At 56.3% G+C, this 20,875-nt stretch overlaps 1 protein-coding gene across 7 annotated transcripts in view; it reads left to right on the top strand.

The window, feature by feature from the left end:
* The first annotated feature begins 6,919 nt into the window (after window positions 1-6,919).
* The window catches only part of SLC38A10 (solute carrier family 38 member 10), a 38,850-nt gene continuing 24,894 nt past the window's right edge, over window positions 6,920-20,875 (top strand). For 4 of the 7 annotated variants that reach the window (XM_074320349.1, XM_074320348.1, XM_074320345.1 and 1 more), the window contains exons 1-7: window positions 6,920-7,297; window positions 10,029-10,146; window positions 15,172-15,217; window positions 16,078-16,171; window positions 16,356-16,499; window positions 17,390-17,514; window positions 20,226-20,328. In XM_074320349.1, the coding sequence (XP_074176450.1) occupies window positions 7,199-7,297; window positions 10,029-10,146; window positions 15,172-15,217; window positions 16,078-16,171; window positions 16,356-16,499; window positions 17,390-17,514; window positions 20,226-20,328 (729 nt within the window). In that variant the 5' untranslated portion in view covers window positions 6,920-7,198. The remainder of the gene's footprint in view (window positions 7,298-10,028; window positions 10,147-15,171; window positions 15,218-16,077; window positions 16,172-16,355; window positions 16,500-17,389; window positions 17,515-20,225; window positions 20,329-20,875) is intronic. The other 3 variants (XM_074320350.1, XM_074320344.1, XM_074320346.1) reach the window with 2 other exon arrangements.

Genomic DNA, 20,875 nt, shown 5'->3' with positions numbered 1-20,875 from the left:
CATGCTAAAAACTTAAAGTTTTCTTTACTTAGAATGACATTAAATAGCAAATAAAAAACACCATAGCAAATCACGAGACCATGGAAGAAAAGGAAAAACTTCATGCTTTCACACCTTCCATGGCATTTTCCCTGCCTTTTGAACAAGGGGCCCGAATTCTCACTTGCATTTGGCCCAATAGATTGTGTAGCGAGTCCTGCAGATGATGGGGTGGGGGGGAGTGTCAGGAAGGTGGGACGGGCACCTTTCAGGAACTCTGTTTGGTGACTCTCCCCCCAAAGCCGCCAACCATGGTGCGTTCAGTTCTCTGTCAGCTGGGAAATCGAGGTGATCTTGTGGTCAGCCTCCAGGGAGGAGCTTACCACACAAAGGGTCCCTTTCAAGACCCCCACTGGGGACTGGAGGCCCCAGGAAGGGTGGGGGAAGCTTCCTGCCGCTCTGTCCTGTAACTGCCTTCCTCAGAGAGTGGGACCAGAGATGCTCCCCTACTTGGGCCTCCCCTACAGGCCCCCACCATCTCTACGTGTCTCCACCCCAGGGATGCTGAGTCCAGGAGGGGCTGGACCGAGGTGTGACTGAGGGTGTCCAGCAGCTGTTGTGCCCTTTGAACCCTCTACCCACCCACCTGACCAGTGGCCGCCCCCCTCCTGCTGAGTGTGGAGCAGGGGGGCCTCTCTCCCGGCAACACCCTCCTTCCCTCCACATCAGGAGAGTGGGGACAGCTGGAGGAGCCTGGGTCAGGAATCCATGTCTGGTGGCCCTTGTCATTAGCCCCCAACCCCTGATGGGCCCGGCTATGCAATGGGTTTCTGGGCTCAGGGCTTACCACCCCATGGGCCTGGAATGTCATGAGCTCGCCCGTGTTGTCTTCATCCGTGTTTGTCTGGGCACCCGAACCACAACAGTAGCAGCAGCTGGCAGGGACGGTGCCCACGTCCCACACATACCTGCGCTTCCCACAAGTGGCCTGCTTCACCTGCCTCTATGATACCTGACACAGCAGGTACTGTGACCACCTCCCTCCGTCCCCAGTCTTTCACCAACAGAGGTGGTGGCAGGGCCCAAGGTGGCCACTTCCAGAGGAAGGGGTGGGAGTGCTGGAAGCAGGAGGGGGGTGGTGGTCCTCATTGATTAAGCACCTGCTGTGTACTAGGCCCTTGGTAGGCCTCACTTCATTTACTGCCGTGGCTGAGGGAAGGGGTACGGTCAACGCTATATATTCAGGTAAGGAAACTGAGGCTCAGATGAAGACTGGCTGGAAGGAGGGGACACGACTTGAACTTTGGTGGAGACTGTGGTCCCCTCAGCAGCAGCTCCCCTGAAAGAGATGACAACAGGCTGCCTTCATGCGGGCGGGGGTCCTCCAGCACCTGTCAGAGGCAGGCACTGTTCCCCACCACACGTTATGTGAGGGGACTTGAGGATTCCACACCCTTTGGGTCCTGCCCCTGGCCCCCTGCAACCTTCTGCCTGGGACCCCATCCCCCAGGCCCAGCTCCAGCCCTCCACCTGGGGAGCAGAGGGGCCTGGGTCCCCAGGGAGAGCCTGTCTCGTAACTCCCATCTGCGCTCCCATCTCCATCACCCCTCGGCTGTCACTGGCTCTAATTACTCAGGCTCCATCTGCTGGGCCTCCGCACAGCTGGGGAGGCCCTCAGAAGCTCTACCCCGCCCAGGCATGTCGCATTCCTGCATACCTCCCCCAGGCCTGCTGCCCTGCCCCACTGAGGGGCACCCGTGCAGGGAGCCTGGGGGCTGCAGCTGCTGGATGGGGGCGTCTGGATATAGCCCAACTGTGTCCTGGGACTCCCAGCTGTGTCTCCCTCCCCCGCCCCCATCCTAGCTCTGTCTCCAAACCTGGCAAAGATAAGTCAGTAATTTACCACCAGGGCCTGCTGGGGCCACCTGGAGGAGCTCTGGTGTTCTGATACTGAGGGCGAGGGAAAGACTTCCCCAGACAGGGACGCTCCCACACCAGGGGACCCTCTAATCACTTTCCAGGGTTGTCCTATCCCCTGGGACTCACAGCCTTCCCTGGTGTCTGGACAAACCCTGTTTGGGTCATGCCTCTTAGGGGAGACAGGTGACACCTCTGCATCCTGGGCTGCTGCCTTGGGGGAGAGCCTGTCCTGGGGCCCACTGAAGGGCTAGAGAGGAAGGTAGGTGGGGGCTCCCAGGCCCTTCCCCACCACTGCAGGCTGCATTTGCTTGACTGAGGCCACCATTACTGCTCTCTTCCTTCTGCAGGGTGAAGTGGCCTGTTCCCACTCACTCTAAAAGCCATCTCACCGCTGCCGCCTGGGGAGCAGGGGTGCTGCCCTGTGCCCCTCCCTGGCCTGTCCTGCAGAGGGTCTTTGGGGCAGGGAGCAGGGTGGGCTGTATGTGCTGGGGTCTCAGCCTCAGCTTCACCCCAAACTGCCAGGCTGAGCTGGACAGAAGGTGGCCATGGGGCCACCTGGCTGTCAAGTGCCAGTTCCTGACCTGCTTGGTGTGTCAGGAGAATGAAGCCAGATGGAAGACGTGCTCAGAGGTGGCCTCTGCTGCCCCCGTGTCCCCTCTGTCTCCAGCCCCAAGGGGAAGGGAGACTTCCTGCCGGTTTTGCGGGGTCCTGCCATGGGAACCCGCTGTGCTGAGGCTGTGGGGAGGGCACCTGGGCCTGTGCACACAGCTCCCTGTGTCCAGACACGCGACTCTGCACCTCTGTGTCCAGGCAGCTCTCCCCTCGTGTCTGGAATTTTTAGAAAAGGGAAAGAAATGTAGGTGAAAGCAGATTTTCTATCTTGTTGAATTCTCAGCTGCCCCTCTAATTATAAGATGATAATGAGGTTCAGGGGCAGTTTCCTCCTGGTGGCCATGATTGTAATCTGCAGCTTTTGTCTGAGCTGGGACATCACAAAGGTCACACTGTCCCTGCAGCTCAGCCTGGCCATACCCAAGCCCCTCCCTGCTGGGCCTGGGGACTGGCTGTTGGCTAGGACCTGGCCGAGGGCTCCCCATTCAGACCAGGGAAAGGGGAGGCCCTGGTGGGAACCAGGTCTACAGAGGGCCACACGAGGCCCCCGAAGCTTGTGCGCAGGCCAGCCTGGGGTCGGGTCTGTAACAGTGTTGATTATGTCCTCTTTCCCCTAAAGTGGCCTACAGTGTCCTCAGGGGCCAGTCCCCAGGCACCGTGAGGAACCCACCATCAGAGGGAAGATGCCGCCCCCCTCAGCTCAGCTCAGGGGTCAGAGGCGAGTGGTCCTGAAGTGCATGGCTTTGGAGCCACAATGCCCTGCGTCCACTTGGGAGTTATGTGGCCTCGAGCCTTCGCCTCTGTGAGCCTCAGTTTCCCCATCTGAAGTGGAGAGGGTAGCAGTTAGGGATTGCTGTCAGGAAACCCAAACAACAGTGGCTTAAACACCAGAGGTTTGCTCCTTGGTGGTGACAGCCTGGGGCTGGAGGTGCCTTCTCTCACCACGGCCGCCGTCCCTGGTGTTCATGGCTCATTCCTTCCTCAGCAAATGCTACAGAGCTGGCCTTTTCGTAGGTGAGATGGCCAAGAAGCAGGCGACATAAAAATAGTAACAAAGAGTGTGTTAGAAGGTGGTAAGTACTATAAGAGGACCCCAGGCAAGGGGGTGGATTGGGAGGGAGGGTTGGTGCCTCTTTTTTTTTTTTTTCATTTAAAAAAATTTTTTATATTAATTTCAGGTGAACAGCAGTGTGCCATTTTCAATAGGACGACAGAGTGGCCTCCTAGAGAGGTAAGGTGGGGACAGAGGCGTGAAGGATGGGAAAGAGCACTCCAAGCAGAGGGGACAGCCAGTGGGAAGGCCTAGGGGGGGGCCACCAGCAGGAGTGTGGCTGGAGTGGAGCAGGTGGTGGGGGCTATGGTGCAGGGCCCTGGGAGGGCCTGGCCTACTCTGCGTGGGAAGGTCTGAGCAGAAGTGGAGATATCTGACCTTGTGGTGAGCAGACTGTGAGGCGGCCAGGTGGGGGCACCTGGTGAGGAGAGCATCACAGCCATCATGGTGGAAACAGGAAGTGCTAAGAATCCCTGATGGGGAAGGCAGTTTCTTCCCTGGGTCCCGTGCCCCTCCGCCCGTCTATCAGGAAATCTTGTTGAATCCATGGTCAGATGGGCAGTGAACCCCTGCTGAGAAGGGTGGTGGGGAGTGAGGCAGGTGGGAACCCCCAGATCTTTGGCTCTGTCCTGACCAGGCCTGCCCCTCTGTGCCACCTTCTCTCCTCTCATGATAACCTGGGGGAGACACCTGGAACGATGGCCTCAGGCCCCTCAGCAGTCTGGAGGGGCCACCTCTCCCTAGTCACCAGGGCTAGTGAGAGTCATTGTGGCCTCTGACCCCCAACCACAGCAAACATTGTCCTGGGGACAGAGGCTACCAGGACATGGGGAGGGAGTGGTGCCAGCTAGAAAGCACCAAAGAACATGGGAGCTGTGAATGGAGGCAGACACCCCAGGTCCCAGGTGCCCTCTAGTTCTAGAATTTGCTCCTGGAGATGAGAGCCCTGGAGGTTCCATCATCAAAGGCTGTGCTTCCTCGACCAGGCAGGGCCTGGTTCCCTTTCCACTTCCTGATTTCCCGTTCACCCCTCTATAGGACCCTTCTGGATGGCTTATGGGCACTGGGGCCTCTGATCTGAACGACCTGGAGCTTGGCAGGCCTTCTGAGCCGCTGGGTGTGGGGGGGGCCTGGTCCTACCCTTGGTCCAGCTGTCCACTGGTCTCCCTCAGGGCTGGCCTGGCCTCTGGACTGGACAGCGCCTATCTGCCTTCCAGGATTCTCACCTTCACAGTTCCCAGGGACTCAGGGCTGGGTGGGGGCACTGGAGGACTGGATGGTAGGTCTGTGCTTTTTCCAATGGATGTTCTCATGTCTGCCCAGGTCTAGCCAGAAGCCTCTGGAGGCAGGGGTGACAAGTGTAAAGCCCCCCACGCCCACCCCAGGTGACCATGAGCAGCCCTCCTGACTTCCTCCCAAAACCTGAGCCACTAGGGGTCACCAATAGCCTGGGCTCTGGGAAAGCCCCTGGCCCAGCTGCTTTTGAGCACCAGCTGGGGAGTTAGAGATTATGAAGGGAAGGACAGCAGGATGAACGGTCTGGCCCTGGACCCCCAGGACTATTTGGGGGTGTTGGTGTGTATTCATGGCTTTCGGTATATATAGATAGACAGGAAGAAATGTAGATGTGAGTGTGTGTACACGCACATGTGTCTTCCAGCTCTGTCCATCACGAGACCCAGGGTCAGTGGCACCCCAACAGCTGTGCACACACCTGGGGCCCAGATCTTGGTTTCTATTACCATTGTCCACCAGAAGAAGCCAGGGCTCCTTGGAAAAATGACTGAATCCAGGAAAAGTACAAGACGAGCCTGTAACATCTTGTGAATCAAGAAAGCAAGGAAGTGCTCAGAGAACCAAGGAGACACATCAAAGGACACAGGCGCCCGCTGAAGGGGCTCTCACCGTCCCAATCGTGGACAATTGGAGCATCAAAACAAATAATGACAGTAATAGATTACACCCATTGAATAACAGAGGAAACCGCAAGCCACACTGATACAAATGAATTAATAAATTGAAAGTTTGACAAGGACTGGGATATTTAGTTTCAAAGTACCTCCCCACAGAGTACTCATCCATTACAAAGGAGAAAGAAGTAACTTGACAGTGGAGAAGCCTATCCAGTCAAGTGACAAAGACAAATCATTGGTAATGGGACAAACCAAAATCGAGCAGCACCTGACAGGATTCAGTGAAAACATGCATCGCTTCTGTGATATTTCTGCTGAAGAAACGTAACATGACTGTCATCATGATTATGGGAGGCAGAATAACGCCCTCCCCAAAGATGTGCCCCCCTTAATCCCCAGAGCCTGTGAACATGCTACCTGATGGGGCCAAAGGGCCTTTGCAGATGTGATTAAGGTTACAGACCTTGAGTTGGGGAGTGATCCTGGATTATCTGGATGGGTTCAATTGAATCACACGAACCCTTAAAATTGGAGAACTTTGCCGGCTGGGTTCCTGAGGTGCGATGTGAGGAGTTGACGCCCTCCCCTGCGTTGCTGGTGTTACAGGTGGGGGAGGAGGCCATGTGCCAGGGAACACAGTGGCCTCTAGAAGCTGGAAATGGCCCTCAGTTTACAATTGGCAAGAAAACGGGGGCCTTGGTCCTACCGCCAGAAGGAACTGAGTTCTGCCAACTGTTGGTTAAGCGAAGTTTGAGGTGATTTCTTAGGACAGAATGAAAAACGAATAGAGTGAGGAGAGACGTCAGACAAACCCAAACTGAGGGACACAGGGTTAGTCATCAAGCACATAGAAAGAACTCAAAATGTGTATGAACAAGACACAAACAGCTAATTAGAACAACGGGCAAGAATGAATGAGCGTTTCACAGAGGAAATGGGAATGGACAATACAAATACAAGCAGATTTACGCCATTTGTAATTACGGAGAACAAATTAAAACCACAATGAAATTCCAGTCTATTCCCTGGATTGGCCAAATTGATGATACCAGTTGTTGGTGACAATGTAGAACAGGGGTCCACAGCCTTTGGGCCTTGGGCCAAACTGGGCCAGCCAATGTTTTTGTAAATAAATGTGTATGCTCTAGGGTTGCCTTCCCTGAAACCCCGCTCCTCTCCGGACGGCGCGGCGACACCCTTTCCTTCCTGCCCCCACTGCCCTTCCTGATGGGGGCTCTGCAGGGGGAGTCCCTAGCTCTCCAGCCCTGCAAGATGGGGTGCAGTAGCCCTGTAAGAGAGCGCCCCGCCCCTCTCATTGGTTCCCGCCCCTCCTAGCCCCGCCCCTCCCTGCCTAGCTGACGCCGAGCCCCGCCCCTCCCTGCCAGGCCCTACCCCGCCCCCGCAGGCCCCGCCCTCGTGCCGTCACTTCCGGGCAGAGGAACTCACGGAAGGCGGAAGTGTCCGTGCGGGGCGGCCGCGATGCTAGGCTGAGGAGTGCCTGGTTGGCACCTGGCAGCTCTTCCGGGTTTGGGCACAGGGAAGCGGAGGCGGCCGGCGGGAGTGAACGGGGGACGATGCCTTGAGGAGGCCGCGGGGCCTGGCGGGGTCTGGAGGTTGACCGCCCCCGCCGTCTTCCCGCGAGGCCGCCTCCTCCAGGCAGCCGACCGTCCCGCTGTCGACCAGGCGCCTCGCACCCGGACTCCCGGGCCCCAGACCCCGCGCTATGACCGCGGCCGCCGCCTCCAACTGGGGGCTGATCATGAACATAGTGAACAGCATCGTAGGGGTCAGTGTACTCACCATGCCCTTCTGCTTCAAACAGGTGAGTCCAGCGGGCAGTGGCGGCGCCCTCGCTGCTCCGGGCTCACCTCGCTCCCGGCCCGCTGCTCACCCGGTCGGGTGGATCCAGGGCGGGTGGAGGCGGCTCCGCGGCCCCCCGCCTCGGGGTCTGCAGGAGGAATCCAAGAGATGAGAAGCTCACGCAGTCTCGGCGCTGTCAGCCAGTTCCACGCAATTATATCGTGACTTAGACGGAAGCGCAAAGTGGAGCAGAGCAAAACGATCTCCCCACAATGGACAGTGACCCGAGGAGTCTGTTACTTTATTGTCATTTTTTAAAAACTCAGAGCCTACTGCCCTTGCCTGCAGAAGCACACACTCAGGCAGGTCCCCCAGGCCTTGGAACTAGATCGGGGCGCTGCTTACAAAGTGATTACAGAGTTTGCCAGGCTGTACACTTAAGATCTTTGCATTTTGCGATGTGCAAATATTACCTCAATTGAAAAAATCTGAAGTATTAAAAAATTGGTATCATGCCAACATTAAATACCACAGGAAAGGAAGTCATCATTTCTGAGGTGTGGATTCGTTTGGCTTCTGTTTAAATAATCCACAAATAAACAGGCATTTGGTACTTTAGGAAACGGAGGTTGTTGGTTGATGGAATCATCAAATTGGGTAACTTATTTCCTAACAATTCCCTTCTCAGCTTCCTGTGTGCCAAGGGTGGAGTTGCTCCCCCAGCCCCACGGGGGCGCGAGCTGCCCGCTAGAGAGCTGGCTTGCCTGAGGGGTCGGAGGGGTGGGACACGGGAACGGCAGGTGGCTGTCAGGTCAGTCGAGTCTTGTGTGATGAAACCAAATGGGCAGAAAAATGAGAAATAGATGGATATTTTGGAACTGAAAATGGTCACCAGTAGTTTAATTTTAGATTAACAGACACTTTGCATTTTTCATATTTAGCATCTTTTGGATAAAAATAGCAAAAAAACAATTTTTTTCAACCTGGAGATTTCGATTCTCCACCTGGAGAGCTGCAGCCTGTCTGGGTGAGAATGCGTTTAGGGTTCCCTTGTGAGTTGTTGCTCTCACTTGGCTGATGAGCATGTTGGCAGAAGGATGGAGGCCCCGCAGGCAGTTGTAGGAAGCTGAGCTGGCGGCTTCTTGCGCCCCTGGGGCAACATCTGTATCTGGGCATTGTGAATGCCAGCGTGGGTGGCCAGCTCTGGGTGTTTTTGGAAGGACTTCGTGTCCCAGAGTGCACTGCGACTTGCCTGGCACAGAGCTGCACCCTGGGTCGCAGAGTTGGCTGGTGGTGCATCTGCAAGGCCCGTGCTGCCAGCCTTCATGCCTGCGTGGGATGTGCCACTGTGGCAGGGCTCTGTGTAGACACCTGAGAAATACACTTTGGGGTCCAGGAGATTTGGCTGTCCACAGACTCTGAGTGTCTTCCATGTGGTGGGCACAGGCCCCTGCCAGGGCATTTAAACATGGGCCAGACTGACTTGCTCAGGAAGAGCTCGTAGCTCAGTGGTGGAAGTCCGCATAGAAGTCAGGACCTGGAGATGTTCACCGTCCCCAGGGCCTGGCAGAGTTAGGAGGGCTGTGCTCCTGTCGGCTCAGCGTCTTCTCCTCTGAGGGAAGGCCCCGGCCAGAGCACAGCAGGAGGCAAGCGGGCGACTTGGCATGTGTAATGTTAGTGTCTGGCAGCCAAGTCACTTAAAAATGTTTGGTTTTGGGGCTTTTTTTGTTTGTTTGTTTGGTTTCAGTAATTCTGGTACTGTTAAAAAACTTCACATTTCATTGAAGTATAATGTGCAGACAGAAAAGTGCACGTTTTAGCTGTTCTCTTGATGAATTTTCATACAGTGAGCCAACACATGTAACTATTAATAGCTCCCACACCAAGGAGCATAACCGCGCCCGCACCCCTCTAATCACTGAAGGGTCCACCTGTGCACTGCCCACACCAGAGATCAGTGTTGCCTGTTTTTCAGCTTCATGGGAATGGAATTATGTTGTATGTTCATTTTAATGTCTGGCTAGGCTTCCAGTTTGTGGACATAGCACAATTTATTCATTCTTTTGCCTCTGCTGGGCACATTTGGTGTTTCCTCCCTGGGGCCCCGTGAACGCACACGCACGGCCTCTGACTCTGTGTCTGCATTTCTGTGGGGTATTTCCCTCCGAGTAAAGAGCAGTATCGTAGGCTTTGTGTACGTTCAGCTCTAGTAGATACGAGCAGGACATTTGGGTTGTTTCTTCAGTTTTTGGATTATGGATAAACTTGCTATAAACATTCGCATTCAGGTTTCTGCGTGAACACATGTTTTCATTTCTCTTGGCTAAATACCTAGAGTGCAATTGCTGGGTCAGATGGTAAGTATCTGTTTAACTTACAAGAAAGGTGTAAATGTCATTGTTAATCTTTTCCTTCCAGAATATCTTCACCACTCATAGTTGTTGATCCACGTGGTAGAAGGTGGTACACCGTAGGGGTGTGCAGAGAACTGGGGAGACACCAGCTAGCTGTTCATTAAGACTCTCAGAGTGGCCAGGAAGGAAACGGAACCTGGTGTTCTTTTAGCATCACGCACACATCTTAGGTCCCTGGACAAAGCGTGTGGCCGCCATCCAGGGAAATGGTCCCTGTCAGTGCTGAGGCCGGGGAAGTGGAGGGGGTGGTTTGGAAACCACGGACATGCTGGTCAATGTGAGGTACATATAGCAGGACAGTTTTACCTTGTTAATGTCTCTTTTTCTTTTACCTTTCAGTGTGGCATCGTCCTGGGGGCCCTGCTCTTGGTTTTCTGCTCTTGGATGACGCACCAGTCCTGTATGTTCTTGGTGAAATCCGCCAGCCTGAGCAAACGGAGGACTTACGCCGGCCTGGGTGAGACGCTGGCTCTCGGAGTGGTGGCTGGACCCCACTGAGCACCTTCGTAAGAAGCGCAGTGCTCTGGTCCGGGGGTGGGGCCCTTACTCCTTTATTTATTCACTTTTCTTCCACTATTTTTACAGAGTTCCTTGAACAGCAATTCTTTTCCTTATTTTAAAATTTAGTGCAATTCTTAAAAATGGTTACTATAATCACATGCTTCAAAACTGAGGTGATAGGAAGGGTCTGAGGTGAAGTTTCCCTCCTGCCCTTGTTGTCCTTTAAGCAAATACACCCGAGAGAGAGTCTCCCTCCACATTCAGGCAGAACCAGCAGACCCAGCCCTCTGCGGACTTGCTTATTGTCTGTCCCTCCTGAATCCCAGAGCTGCCCAACAGGGCCTTGCTCTACCTCCCCCACCCCTAATGTCACAGAAGACACTGTCCCTGGGCAGGCCTGTCGCCAGGCTCAACTCACCCGTCTGCCCAGTGGTGTTCTCTGTTCCCTGATGCTACTGGTTGCAGTTTTATTTCCTTTAGTTTTCTTTCTTCCTTTGATTCCGGTGGAGGGGGAGAAGGCTGTGCTTTGTGTTTCCTTTCAATTTGGAATATTCTGGCAGCTTGGCTCTGGGGTCAGGTCCTCACTTTCCTGCTGCCCTCGGGCTGCCCTGTGAAGACCACATTGTTTCTGTGGAACCTGCGGCCCTGCATTTTGTTCTTGGAAAGTTCAGTGTGGGTGTTGAAATAGCAAATGCATGTCTCAGGAGCCGGTGTGTGCGTGTCTGGGGAAAATTCCTGGCCCCCGGATGAAAGCACTTGACCCCCCAGCCAGTGTGTGGCCGGGATGCTGGGTCCTCCCGAGGAGGCCTTCCCTGGCCCTCAGCTCACAGCTGTCACAGCGAGGGGAGATGGTGTGCAGAGTTCCAGGGGCCAAAGAAAACAGAGACGTCTGCAGGAGCCACGTGTGGGCCTTTGGCAGCACCGCCTCTGCTTCCTTCCAGCGTGTCCACTTTGCATTGGCACTGAGACACTAGCGTTTGTTCTGACCTCAGGACTGAAGGGTGCTTCCTTCTTCCTCTGTGATGAGAATGGTGCTGTCAGACTCTTGTTGGAGTCACCGGACGAAGTGAAATTTACTGGCTAACTTTGACCCATGGTGAGAGCTCATTTAGCTTGGGATAAAATGTGTGCCAGGGCCGCCCCTTCACCTGTATGGCCAGGTTCTTGGGGGTGACCCTATTTACCCCACTGAGGGTCTCTATACAGTAGAATTCCTGTGGCCGACGCCCCAGGATATGCTTGGCTGCGCCTGAAAGAGGGCAGGTGACCCGAGATTAGGGAGGCCCTGGGTTTTGACAGCTGCCTGTCTGTTATTCTTAGAAAGTCCCTGAGAAGGCAAACCAGTTTGGCCACATGTGGAAGACTGAAAGAAAGCTGCCCGTGGACACCCTTCCACGTGGCTGCCTGGGGCTCCCACTTTTAACTGGTTGGGGTGACCGCAGCCCACTTCTTACTGCTAGAAGCAAAGAGGTTCGAAACCACCAGTGGTCTTCCGCTGTGTCTGCTACCAAACAAGATGGCTTCCACAGAGTCCCCGGGGCCAGGCTGAGCATTAGCCACCTTTTGTCCTGGCTTGGTCTTGGCCCGTCTCTCAGAAATGGAGGGACCCAGCGCTTGGAAAGGAGCTGAGACGGGAAGAGCTGAGAATCTCCCTACCCCGTGGGTCAGCAGCCCTGGGCCGGTTCCTGCTATTGCTGCACCATTTCCCCTGTCGTCCCTTTCTCCTGGGTAAGGGACGCCACCGAGAGCTTGCGCTGTGCCATAGAGGGTGGCCTGAGAGGAGAGCCTGCTGCATCCGGGTGCCGCAGGCCAGGACAGACAGCCTGGGTCATCAGATCCCGTGGCGCGTGTCATCTGCTGGGTCCTTGGGCATCGGCCAGCTGTGGGGGCAAGGAGATGGACAGACGGCCTCCGTCCAGACCTGGGGACAGTGCCAGATGGTGTGGAAGTGTCCGGAGCAGCAAGCAGAGCTTGAGCTAGCCCATCTAAGTCGCTTAGCCCTTGGCAGTCACAGGGTGTGGTCAGTGTGTGGTCACAGCATGTGGCATCTGCTGCAGACTGGACTTTGCCTGTTTGGGGAATCACAGCACCGGCGGGTTTTTTTCTTGGTGGTGTTTGTGTTTGTGGTATTTTGTTTGCTGCTTCTGGGCTACTTCTGTGAATTTCGTTCTCTTCGCACCTGCTTCTCCCTTGCCCTGCGTGCCCTGCTTCACGTAGACTTTTCTAAACCCTGTTTTCTGAAGATGCACAGAAGTACCAGCGAGTCAGGAGCCTTCAGCGCCCCACGCCCCAGAGCCCGCGCTGTTGACAGTGTGGCCCTCACCTCTGCACCCTCACGTGTGATCAGCAGCACTCCTGGCATGGCATCTAGCCTGTCAGGCCTGTGCCCGCCTGCCCACCCACAGTCCTGGGCAGGGTGGGGCCTGCAGAGGCCCGTCCACAGCAGCTTTCCCACCTGTCCTGGGATGTGTGACCGGCACACGTGGCTGCTTGGCTAGGGAAATGAAGGCCATAAAAGCAAGCTTTCTCACACCCGGGGGGCTATACACCCTCCCACCCTGCGTTTACCCAACACATGTTCACTGTCCCTTGTGCATGTGGCAGTGGGGAGTCAAATGCCATCCAAGGCCTGGCTCTGGGAATGGCTGGTTGAGGCCACCCTCCCAACTTGAGCAGCAGGGTTTGCTGCATGCACCCCATTTCTGCTGCTGCCGCTGGATGTCGGCAAGCAGGAGGCTTTGGACGGTGGGTGGAGAGATGGGAGTGAAGCTGGGGTCCTGCTCAGAATGAGGTGGGTTCAGAGTCAGCTCTGCTTCATAGCAGCCTCGGAGCTGCGGGTCAGGCTGTGGCCCAGGAGAAGCTGACCCAGTGTCTCGGGGCCCAGGGAGGCTGCTGCCCGGCCTCCCCCAGAAAAGACTGGAGAGCCGTTTCTGAGACACTGGTCCCAGCTCTGCACTCAGCCAGAGCACTGTTGAGACCACTGGCCCTTTGTCCCCATGCGGCCCCTTGTCCCCATATGGCCTGGCCAGTTAGCTGCAGAGTACTCGTCATGGCTGGGCAGGAAGACCTGCCCTCGGAGCCTTTGGTCCATTTCCAGGTGCACTGGCTCAGAAAGTCCTTTCCCACAGATGCCACCCAGCCTTGGGGGGGCTGGTCTGGTGCTGTGGTTCCACCCTAGAGGGGCAGGAGACAGACCAGGGCCCCTTGCCCTCCCAGAGCCACCCCAGGTAGGAGGCTAAGGGGTAGGAGGCTGCCAGACCTTTGTGTTTGAGACTGAGGATTAGAGGCTGCTGAGGGATTGACACCTGACATGGTGTGTGGGTGTGTGTGTGTGTGTGTGGGGGGCTGGCTTCTGTGAAAGAAAGGGGGAGAACACGGGGGCTGGAGCACCAGGCCCCTCTCAGCATGGGCCACACCTTGGAGGCTGCTCCCTTAGGATGTCATTCTGGGAACCAGTTGCATCTTTCTGGGTGAAGAAGTGCTGCCTCCCAACTTGGTCCTCTGACTTTGTAGAGCCCCTTCCGTTTCCTCTGTCTAGGATGCCGGTGTGCCCTGGAACTTTCCCTGGCAGGTGCCCTGAGCATTTAGAATATGTTTAGGGGCTGAGCTTCCTTTTGGAGAAGATGAAGGACTGAGATGGCTAGGAGCTTGCCACGTCCACGTTCAGGACACTCGGTTTTTTGTCGTGTCTGGGCAGTGCTGCCTGGCGTTGGCACCAGAAGGCCTGGAGGCTTTCCTTTTGGTGATCGCATGGCCTTGGGCTGTTGCCTGCTCTGGAGTTCTTCGTTTTTGAGGTTCTCACTTGCCCTGGGTCAGCATCCCGTGCAAAGATGTGTGCCAGGTTCAGGTTCCTCCGTGGTGGAAACGGGCCTTGTTAGATGCCCCTGAGGAGTGAGTCTCTGCCCAGAGCTCAGGTAGCTGGGGAGGCTGGGGGGCCTGCAGCGGAAGCCTTCGCCTTGCCGCTTTCGCCGGTGCAGCCGGGCCGATGCCAGGCTTTCTTGCTGTTGGCATCCGTGCCTCTTCCTAAGTGATTTGAAAGTAACGACAGGTGCTTTTTGGACTCAGTCATACCGTTGGCCTATGGGCATCCTGCTCTCCGAATCTCCCCATAAGGTCCTGGCCTGGGTGAGGGAGGAACACGGGGCCGGAAGCTGGGGCCATCCTGTCACACTCACCCCGTTCTGGTTGCTCCTGGGAGACAGGATGTCCCTCTGCTCTCATCCTGCTGGACCGTGGGGGACGTAGGGGTACTGGGCCACTGTTAGGTCCTGGAGGGGCCTTGTTGAATCAACTCGAAGCAATTCTGTGGTTGGGAACGAGGGACAGGCAGCTCCTCACCGCTATGGGACGTGTCAGGTGTGTGAGGTGCACTGGTTACCTGTGAGGCTCCTTCAGTGTCGACCTTGAAAGGGGGCAGGCTCGAGAGTGCTTGTCCCCTCCCATCTCAAAGTGCCATACTAGAAAGCATTGTCTCAATGTTCTAAAACCACAGAGTGAACATACATGCCCTTAGCCAGGCCCTCCGGTGCGGGCTGTGAAAACTGGGTGCGCTGGGCTGGGGCTGCAGCTGACTGGGCCTCCTGGGCACCTCTCAGCCCCGTCCCTAGCCAGCCCAGGCCCGCAGGCAGGGCACCTTCACTCCAGGCGGGCCTCCTCATGGTTGCTCTACTGGGTGGGAAATGGTTACTTTGCAGGGATGTTTTTCTTCTCTTTTCTTTTTTTTTCTGAATGAAAAAAAAACAACCTTTGTCTTCCTTTGCTTTGTTCTTGTTTTATGTGGTTTTCATTTGTCAATTGTGGATCTGGAAAAAAATCACAGGACCAAAATAAAAATATATTCCCCTTACGCCCGCCCGTGAAACTCCAGGCCAACAGCTTTTTGTCAAACTGCCCTTCACAGCTTTTCTCAGAAATGTTTTTTACTGATGTGCTTGCTTCTCATGTTGTTGGATTGAGCATTCCCTCTTTTCTCTCGCACTAGCGTTTCACGCCTATGGAAAAGCCGGAAAGATGCTGGTGGAGACCAGGTAGGTGGTGCCCCTTTGCCTCGTGATTCTCTGCTCTCCCTCACCTGTAGCTGAAGAGAAACTTGGCGATTGTTACAAAATAAATGATATGTTTCAGATGTGGATTTGTTTATAGCTTACAATGTTTTTCTGATGTTACTAAATATTTGAAAGTTCAATTTATTGTACCCTTAAAATGAATAGCATCAAGGTTAAAGCCTTATTTACGTCTTACGAAGGAAAATGCAAAAGTAGAAAACCCGGAGCACAGCAAAATCGCACTCCCTCGGTCATAGCTAACCTTTCTATAAGGTTCCTGACACTTACACACCGGATCCCCGAATACTGTTGCATAAAGGAAGCATTAAGTTGGAAATGTCATATTTATCTCCCTTTGGAGTAAAATTTTATGAGACGATAAATTGCTGGGAGATTGCCCTTTTAGGCTTCAAAATTTGGGACTTGTAAACTCAGAGGCGCAGCCCTTTCTGAAAGCCTTTGGTTGTCCTGTGACTTGTCCGACATCACAGTGTACTTTTGTGGCACCTGAGAGGACTTTCAGAACTTCTTACGGAGAGAAGAATGTAAAAGCCCATAAAGGAGAGTTTCGTGTTATTCACTCTTCATTCCAAGTAAAACAGCAGCCCCGCAGAACATGCTCAGGTCCTGTAAACTTGAACGTGTGGAGTCGCGTCTTTCATTCAGCTTGGCCTTTGGGTCGTCACGTGCCAGCAGTGGTCTGGCGGGGACCGGGCTTGGCGTCCCCTCCCCAGGACCCTGAGCGCAGCCCAAGCCTGGTCCTCAGCTGAGGGCCCGGCCGCAGCCGTGGTGAGCCCGACTCCTGTGAAACACCATGGGAACCACGACTTCCTTCTTTGCAGCATGATCGGGCTGATGCTGGGGACCTGCATTGCCTTCTATGTTGTCATTGGCGACTTGGGGTCCACCTTCTTTGCTCGGCTGTTTGGGTTTCAGGTAAGGACCCTCTCAGTGTGTCGGGAAACTTGTGTGACACCCCTGAGAGCCCCCGTCTCAGACCTGCGTGAGCAGGAGGGCCAGCTGAGCCCCACGCTGTGGCCCGGGGACCAGGACTGGGCCTTGGGCTGGAAGCACAGGGGCTTCTGGGTGGCGCCTGCCCAGCCCCGTGCTCTGTGCCCAGGTCACTGGCACCTTCCGCATGCTCCTGCTCTTCGCCGTGTCCCTGTGCATCGTGCTCCCGCTGAGCCTGCAGCGCAACATGATGGCCTCCATCCAGTCCTTCAGCGCCATGGCCCTGCTCTTCTACACCATGTTCATGTTCGTGGTGAGTGTCAGCCTCGCTGCTCCGGGGCTGGCGAGAGCGGAGCTAAGAGCCGGGAGGTGATGTGAGAATTGTGCCCACGAGCCCCGGTGGATGCAGGCTCCAGGCAGGGCCGGGGCCCGAAGCTCGTTCCCTGGGAAGTGAAGGTGAAGGGAAGAGCTTTATGTGGGTCTGTGGTCACGGGGGACGTGGTTTTCTCAGTGAGCATGTCTGAGCCACTAGATAGGAGGTCCAGTGTGCAGCTGGTGCTCAGAACATTTAGTTCCTACCGAGCACTAAGCGTGGCGGCCGATCAGCAGAGCCCAGGACCTGGGCCCCTGCATGCCTGTTCACTGGCAGGGTCAGAAATGATCATTCCTGGGGGATGGAACCTGGAGGTCTCTGCAGTTGGTTTTCCTTAGAAGACCGAGTATGGGGCGGGGGCTTTCCCGGTGTCCCTGAGCCGTGAGTGCCAGTCTGGGACCGTGACCCACTGTTCTCCGGACATCCTGTCCTTGTGGGTTTATCTTTTAAAACATGTCCGTGCAGGGCTGGGGAAGGACCTACCCAGTTTGGGGGACCATACTGTCACCTGAGGCAATGGATGGGCACGGTGGGTGGGCCTCACTGCTTACTGTCTGCACTAAGCGGCCCCTGTGCAGGCAGCTGTCCCGGAGGGCCAGGCAGGCTCTGCAGCCAGTGCCCCTCATGGCAGCATGGCCAGCTTGTGGCCCAGCAGAGGGCACGAACTGGGAAGCTGTGGGACTCCCAGCCCCCCGTTGGCAGCACGTGGGCGAGATGTGGGGTGCAAAGCACTGCACGCTGTCCTGCCTCCCGCCCCCCGCGGCGGCCCGGCAGGGCCCTGCCTGTGCTTGCTGACTGGTCCCCGAGTGCCTCTTTCTCCCCTCACACAGATTGTGCTGTCCTCACTCAAACATGGCCTCTTCAGGGCACAGTGGCTGCAGCAGGTCAGCTACATCCGCTGGAAGGGCATCTTCCGCTGCATCCCCATCTTTGGCATGTCCTTCGCTTGTCAATCGTAAGTACTGCCTTGTCCTGGAGGCCCCGAGGTGGGTGGGGGAACGGTGCTGGACGAGGGGCTTTCACCTATTTTCTTTAATTGGACAGTGCAGGCTACCGAAGAGTCATGTCTTGTTCAGTTGTGACCTTTTCCCCTCTGCGTTTATGTATATTTTATGTAGAGAAATTGACTTTATTCTCAAGATATGTTGCTGGCACTGCTGGTGAGAGCACCCAGTGTGCCAAATCCCCAACGAGAAGAGCTGGCTGTGGGGAGCTCGAAACAACCCAAACCATCTGATCCACAGTCCCGAGCCTTTTGCCAGAAGTTAGCTGTCTGTGTGAGAATATTTAAAAGGCAGTTGCACAAACACCAACTTCAGGCTGCTGCTGGGATGCTCTGGGGGCGTGTGTGTGCGTGTGTGAGCACGCAGGCCTTCTCCCTGGCACGTCAAGCTCTGGGAGTGCGAATCGGGCTGTTTCCGTCATTCCAGCAACACCGCTTTCCTTACCAGTGACACGAGCCAGTGACTCGTGCCCGCCCTGGACGGTAACGGGCTTGAGAGGCGTCAGCCTGGTACTGGCGGGAGAGCCCGCAGGTGTGCAGGGGCTGACAGGACAGGCCCCCGTCACGCTGGTGGGCATGGCTGTGCCAGTTGTAAACCAGTGTGATGGAAATGCGTTCATCCTGCTGTGTTCACGCCCAATGCGAGGCCAGACCGGTATCCCCTTGTCTCATCTGTCTGGGCAGCTCTTGCTGTCCAGTGTCCCCTTTACACACTCAGTGACAGAAGGTACTTTCTCTCACCAGGCACCTGGTTACTAGTTGTCCTTTCTGTCTTGAGTTTGCCTTTTAAAAAAGAAACCTGTGGTCAATTCTATTTTGGTGGTGGCCACGTAGTTGCATTTGGTTCTTAGGTCAGATCATAGGTTCTGGAAGGGTTGTGAGCACTTGTTGTCTGCGGCTCACAAAGGGCATCTGTCTGTAGATACGACACGTCCCCGCAGTAAGCAGCGGTGAGGGGTCCTCGGAGTTCGGCATGGCCTATCCACTGCCCTCCCCGTCCGAGGGCAGAGACGGAGCACTTCCCTCCCCCAGCGTCTGCACGGAGTGCCAGGAAGGTGGGTGGGGGCTCCTGCCAGCCCCCGTCTGCATGACTGGCCGGCCTCCTTGTTGCAGGGACGGCCAGGCCCCTGGTTTGCCATCGCTCTGTGGCCTTTCTGGTCTCCTTTCGTGGTCACTCCGTGCTGGTGGTGCAGAAACACCAGGCTCTGTGGCCCCGAGGACTCAAGGGTGTGCCAGGCACTGATGGGCCGGGTCCGTGCAGTCGGGCAGGATAGTGCCCGGGGGCTACATGGAGGAGGCTACGTTTAACTCAGGTAAACTGAGTCATGGGGCCAGCTTAGTGAGGTGGCCTGCGAATGCTGGGCCGTGGGGTCTCTGGCTCCCGCCATCAGGGGTCCCCGGGGCTCGGGCAGAATTGGAGGCGCCTTGGCTTTTCCACGATTGTCTATGCGTAGTGCCGTCTCCACTACCCACAGCTCCCTGGGCAGGGGCCCCTCCCCAAGCATGTGGCTGGGGGAGGGGAGCCCCAGTCCTGACCTGACTGCTGCCACGTGGGGCTCCCTGGTGTGGACCCTGTTCCAGCCTGAGGAGCCGGTCAGCAAGACGTCGGTGCCGTTACCCCACAGGTCCTCTGCCATGTTCCTGGGCGGCACGGGCCTGTGGCCTCCTGGTCCTCAGGCCATCCCTGCCCACGGGGTGGCCTGATGTGACAGCGTGACGAGTGGGGTAATGGGCGTCAGCTTCTGCCAGCCAGGTCTCCCCACTTGTTTGCTTGTTTGCTCTGTGGTAAAGTTAGCGGGTCCTCTCCGTTTCCATTTCACTTTTTAAAGGCGGTTTTAGGGTTTGGCTCATCAGAATACTGTGCTTCTCTGTTTATTACTGATGACTTTCTGTCCTGACACACCCCCTCCCAGTGCCTTGGGGCTGTGCCGGGCTGCGCACAGAGTGACTGTGACCGCTGGCCACGGCTGCCTTGGGGCCGTGTCTGAGCCCCGCTGGGACCACCTCTCCATCTTTCACCCCCAGTGCAAAGTGTCACCCTTTACCTTCTTGTCTGGACGCCCCCAGCACAGCTCCCTCCTCCCGGGGCTGCACCCACACCTCCTCCTCGTCTCCTCCGCCCCTTTCTGCCTCTCTCAAGAGAGCTCATGTGGACACATCCATCCCTTCTTCTCCATAGCACTGCACGCCTGGCCCGGGCCGTGGGACAGAAGCCGCTCTGCTGTCTCCCTCCCCGTGGCTCTGAGTGCCTGCACTGAGGCGCACAGATGGGCGGGCTTCCAGGCCTGCCCATGTTTGTTTACATTTCCAGACTCTTGACAGCGGTGCCCCGAACCGCTTCCTGCTTTCCCTGCAAGCACGGCAGCTCTGCTGCAGCCCAGCCCTGCCGCAGCCCAGCCCAGCCCTCCTGGAGCGGCCACGCTCCTGCTTCCATGGGACAAATGGCCTTTCGCTGGGCGGCACTTGTCGCATGTTTACAGGGAGCAGGTTGGGGAGGGCTCTGAGCACGTACCCTTCCCCTGTGTTGGGAAATCTTGGCCGCGGCTCTGAGTTACATGGTAGGAAGAGAGGTGCCGGACTCTGGGCAGAGGACCTGGGAGCTGGCAGCCGGGAGGGCGTGTCTTTCTCTGGGATCGGCTTTGTGAAGTCGCCTGTATTCACAGCCAGGTTCTGCCCACCTACGACAGCCTGGATGAGCCGTCCGTGAAAACTATGAGCTCCATATTCGCCTCCTCCCTCAACGTGGTCACCACCTTCTACGTCATGGTAGGACCCTGGGCGCCCTCCCGTCCTCCCCGCTGTCACCCGTGGCAGTGCCCAGCGTGCCATCACCTCCCTGCAGCTCCCTACAGTCCCTGGCACAGACTGGCTCTTGACTCCACTGCAGGCCTGCCCTCTGCTCCTGTCCCATCCCAGAGCCCGGTGGCCCTGGGCAGACCCGCTCCACAGCTCCAGTACAGGGCCGCCCTGTGAGCTGCTTCCGCCCGAGGGCTGCCATGCCTCCTGTCCCAGGAGGAGCTCCCAGATGGCGCTGCCTGGGGCCTCTGTCAGCTAATCCGCTATTGAAAGGGGCGTGTCCCTGCATGTGCAGAAGTGAGAGCAGTGGGGAGGGAAGGACCTGAAGCTCCAGCCCACTGTGAGTGACAGCTCACGGGGTCGCTGTCACACCCCCTCCCCGTAGTCTCCATGATGCTCCGGTTTGCTGTTTCATTACACTGCACATCACATTATAAACACATGAAGGTTGTGGCTGGTTTTCCTGAGCTACGTGGTTTCAGCTCTTGTCCTGTTTATGACTGGTCGGAGCAGATCG

This window comes from Rhinolophus sinicus, linkage group LG15 (assembly GCF_036562045.2).
Source record: "Rhinolophus sinicus isolate RSC01 linkage group LG15, ASM3656204v1, whole genome shotgun sequence".
In the NCBI taxonomy this organism is placed as follows: domain Eukaryota; kingdom Metazoa; phylum Chordata; class Mammalia; order Chiroptera; family Rhinolophidae; genus Rhinolophus; species Rhinolophus sinicus.
The sequence above is the reverse complement of the archived record's forward strand: the minus strand, read 5'-3'. Positions and strand labels throughout refer to the sequence as shown.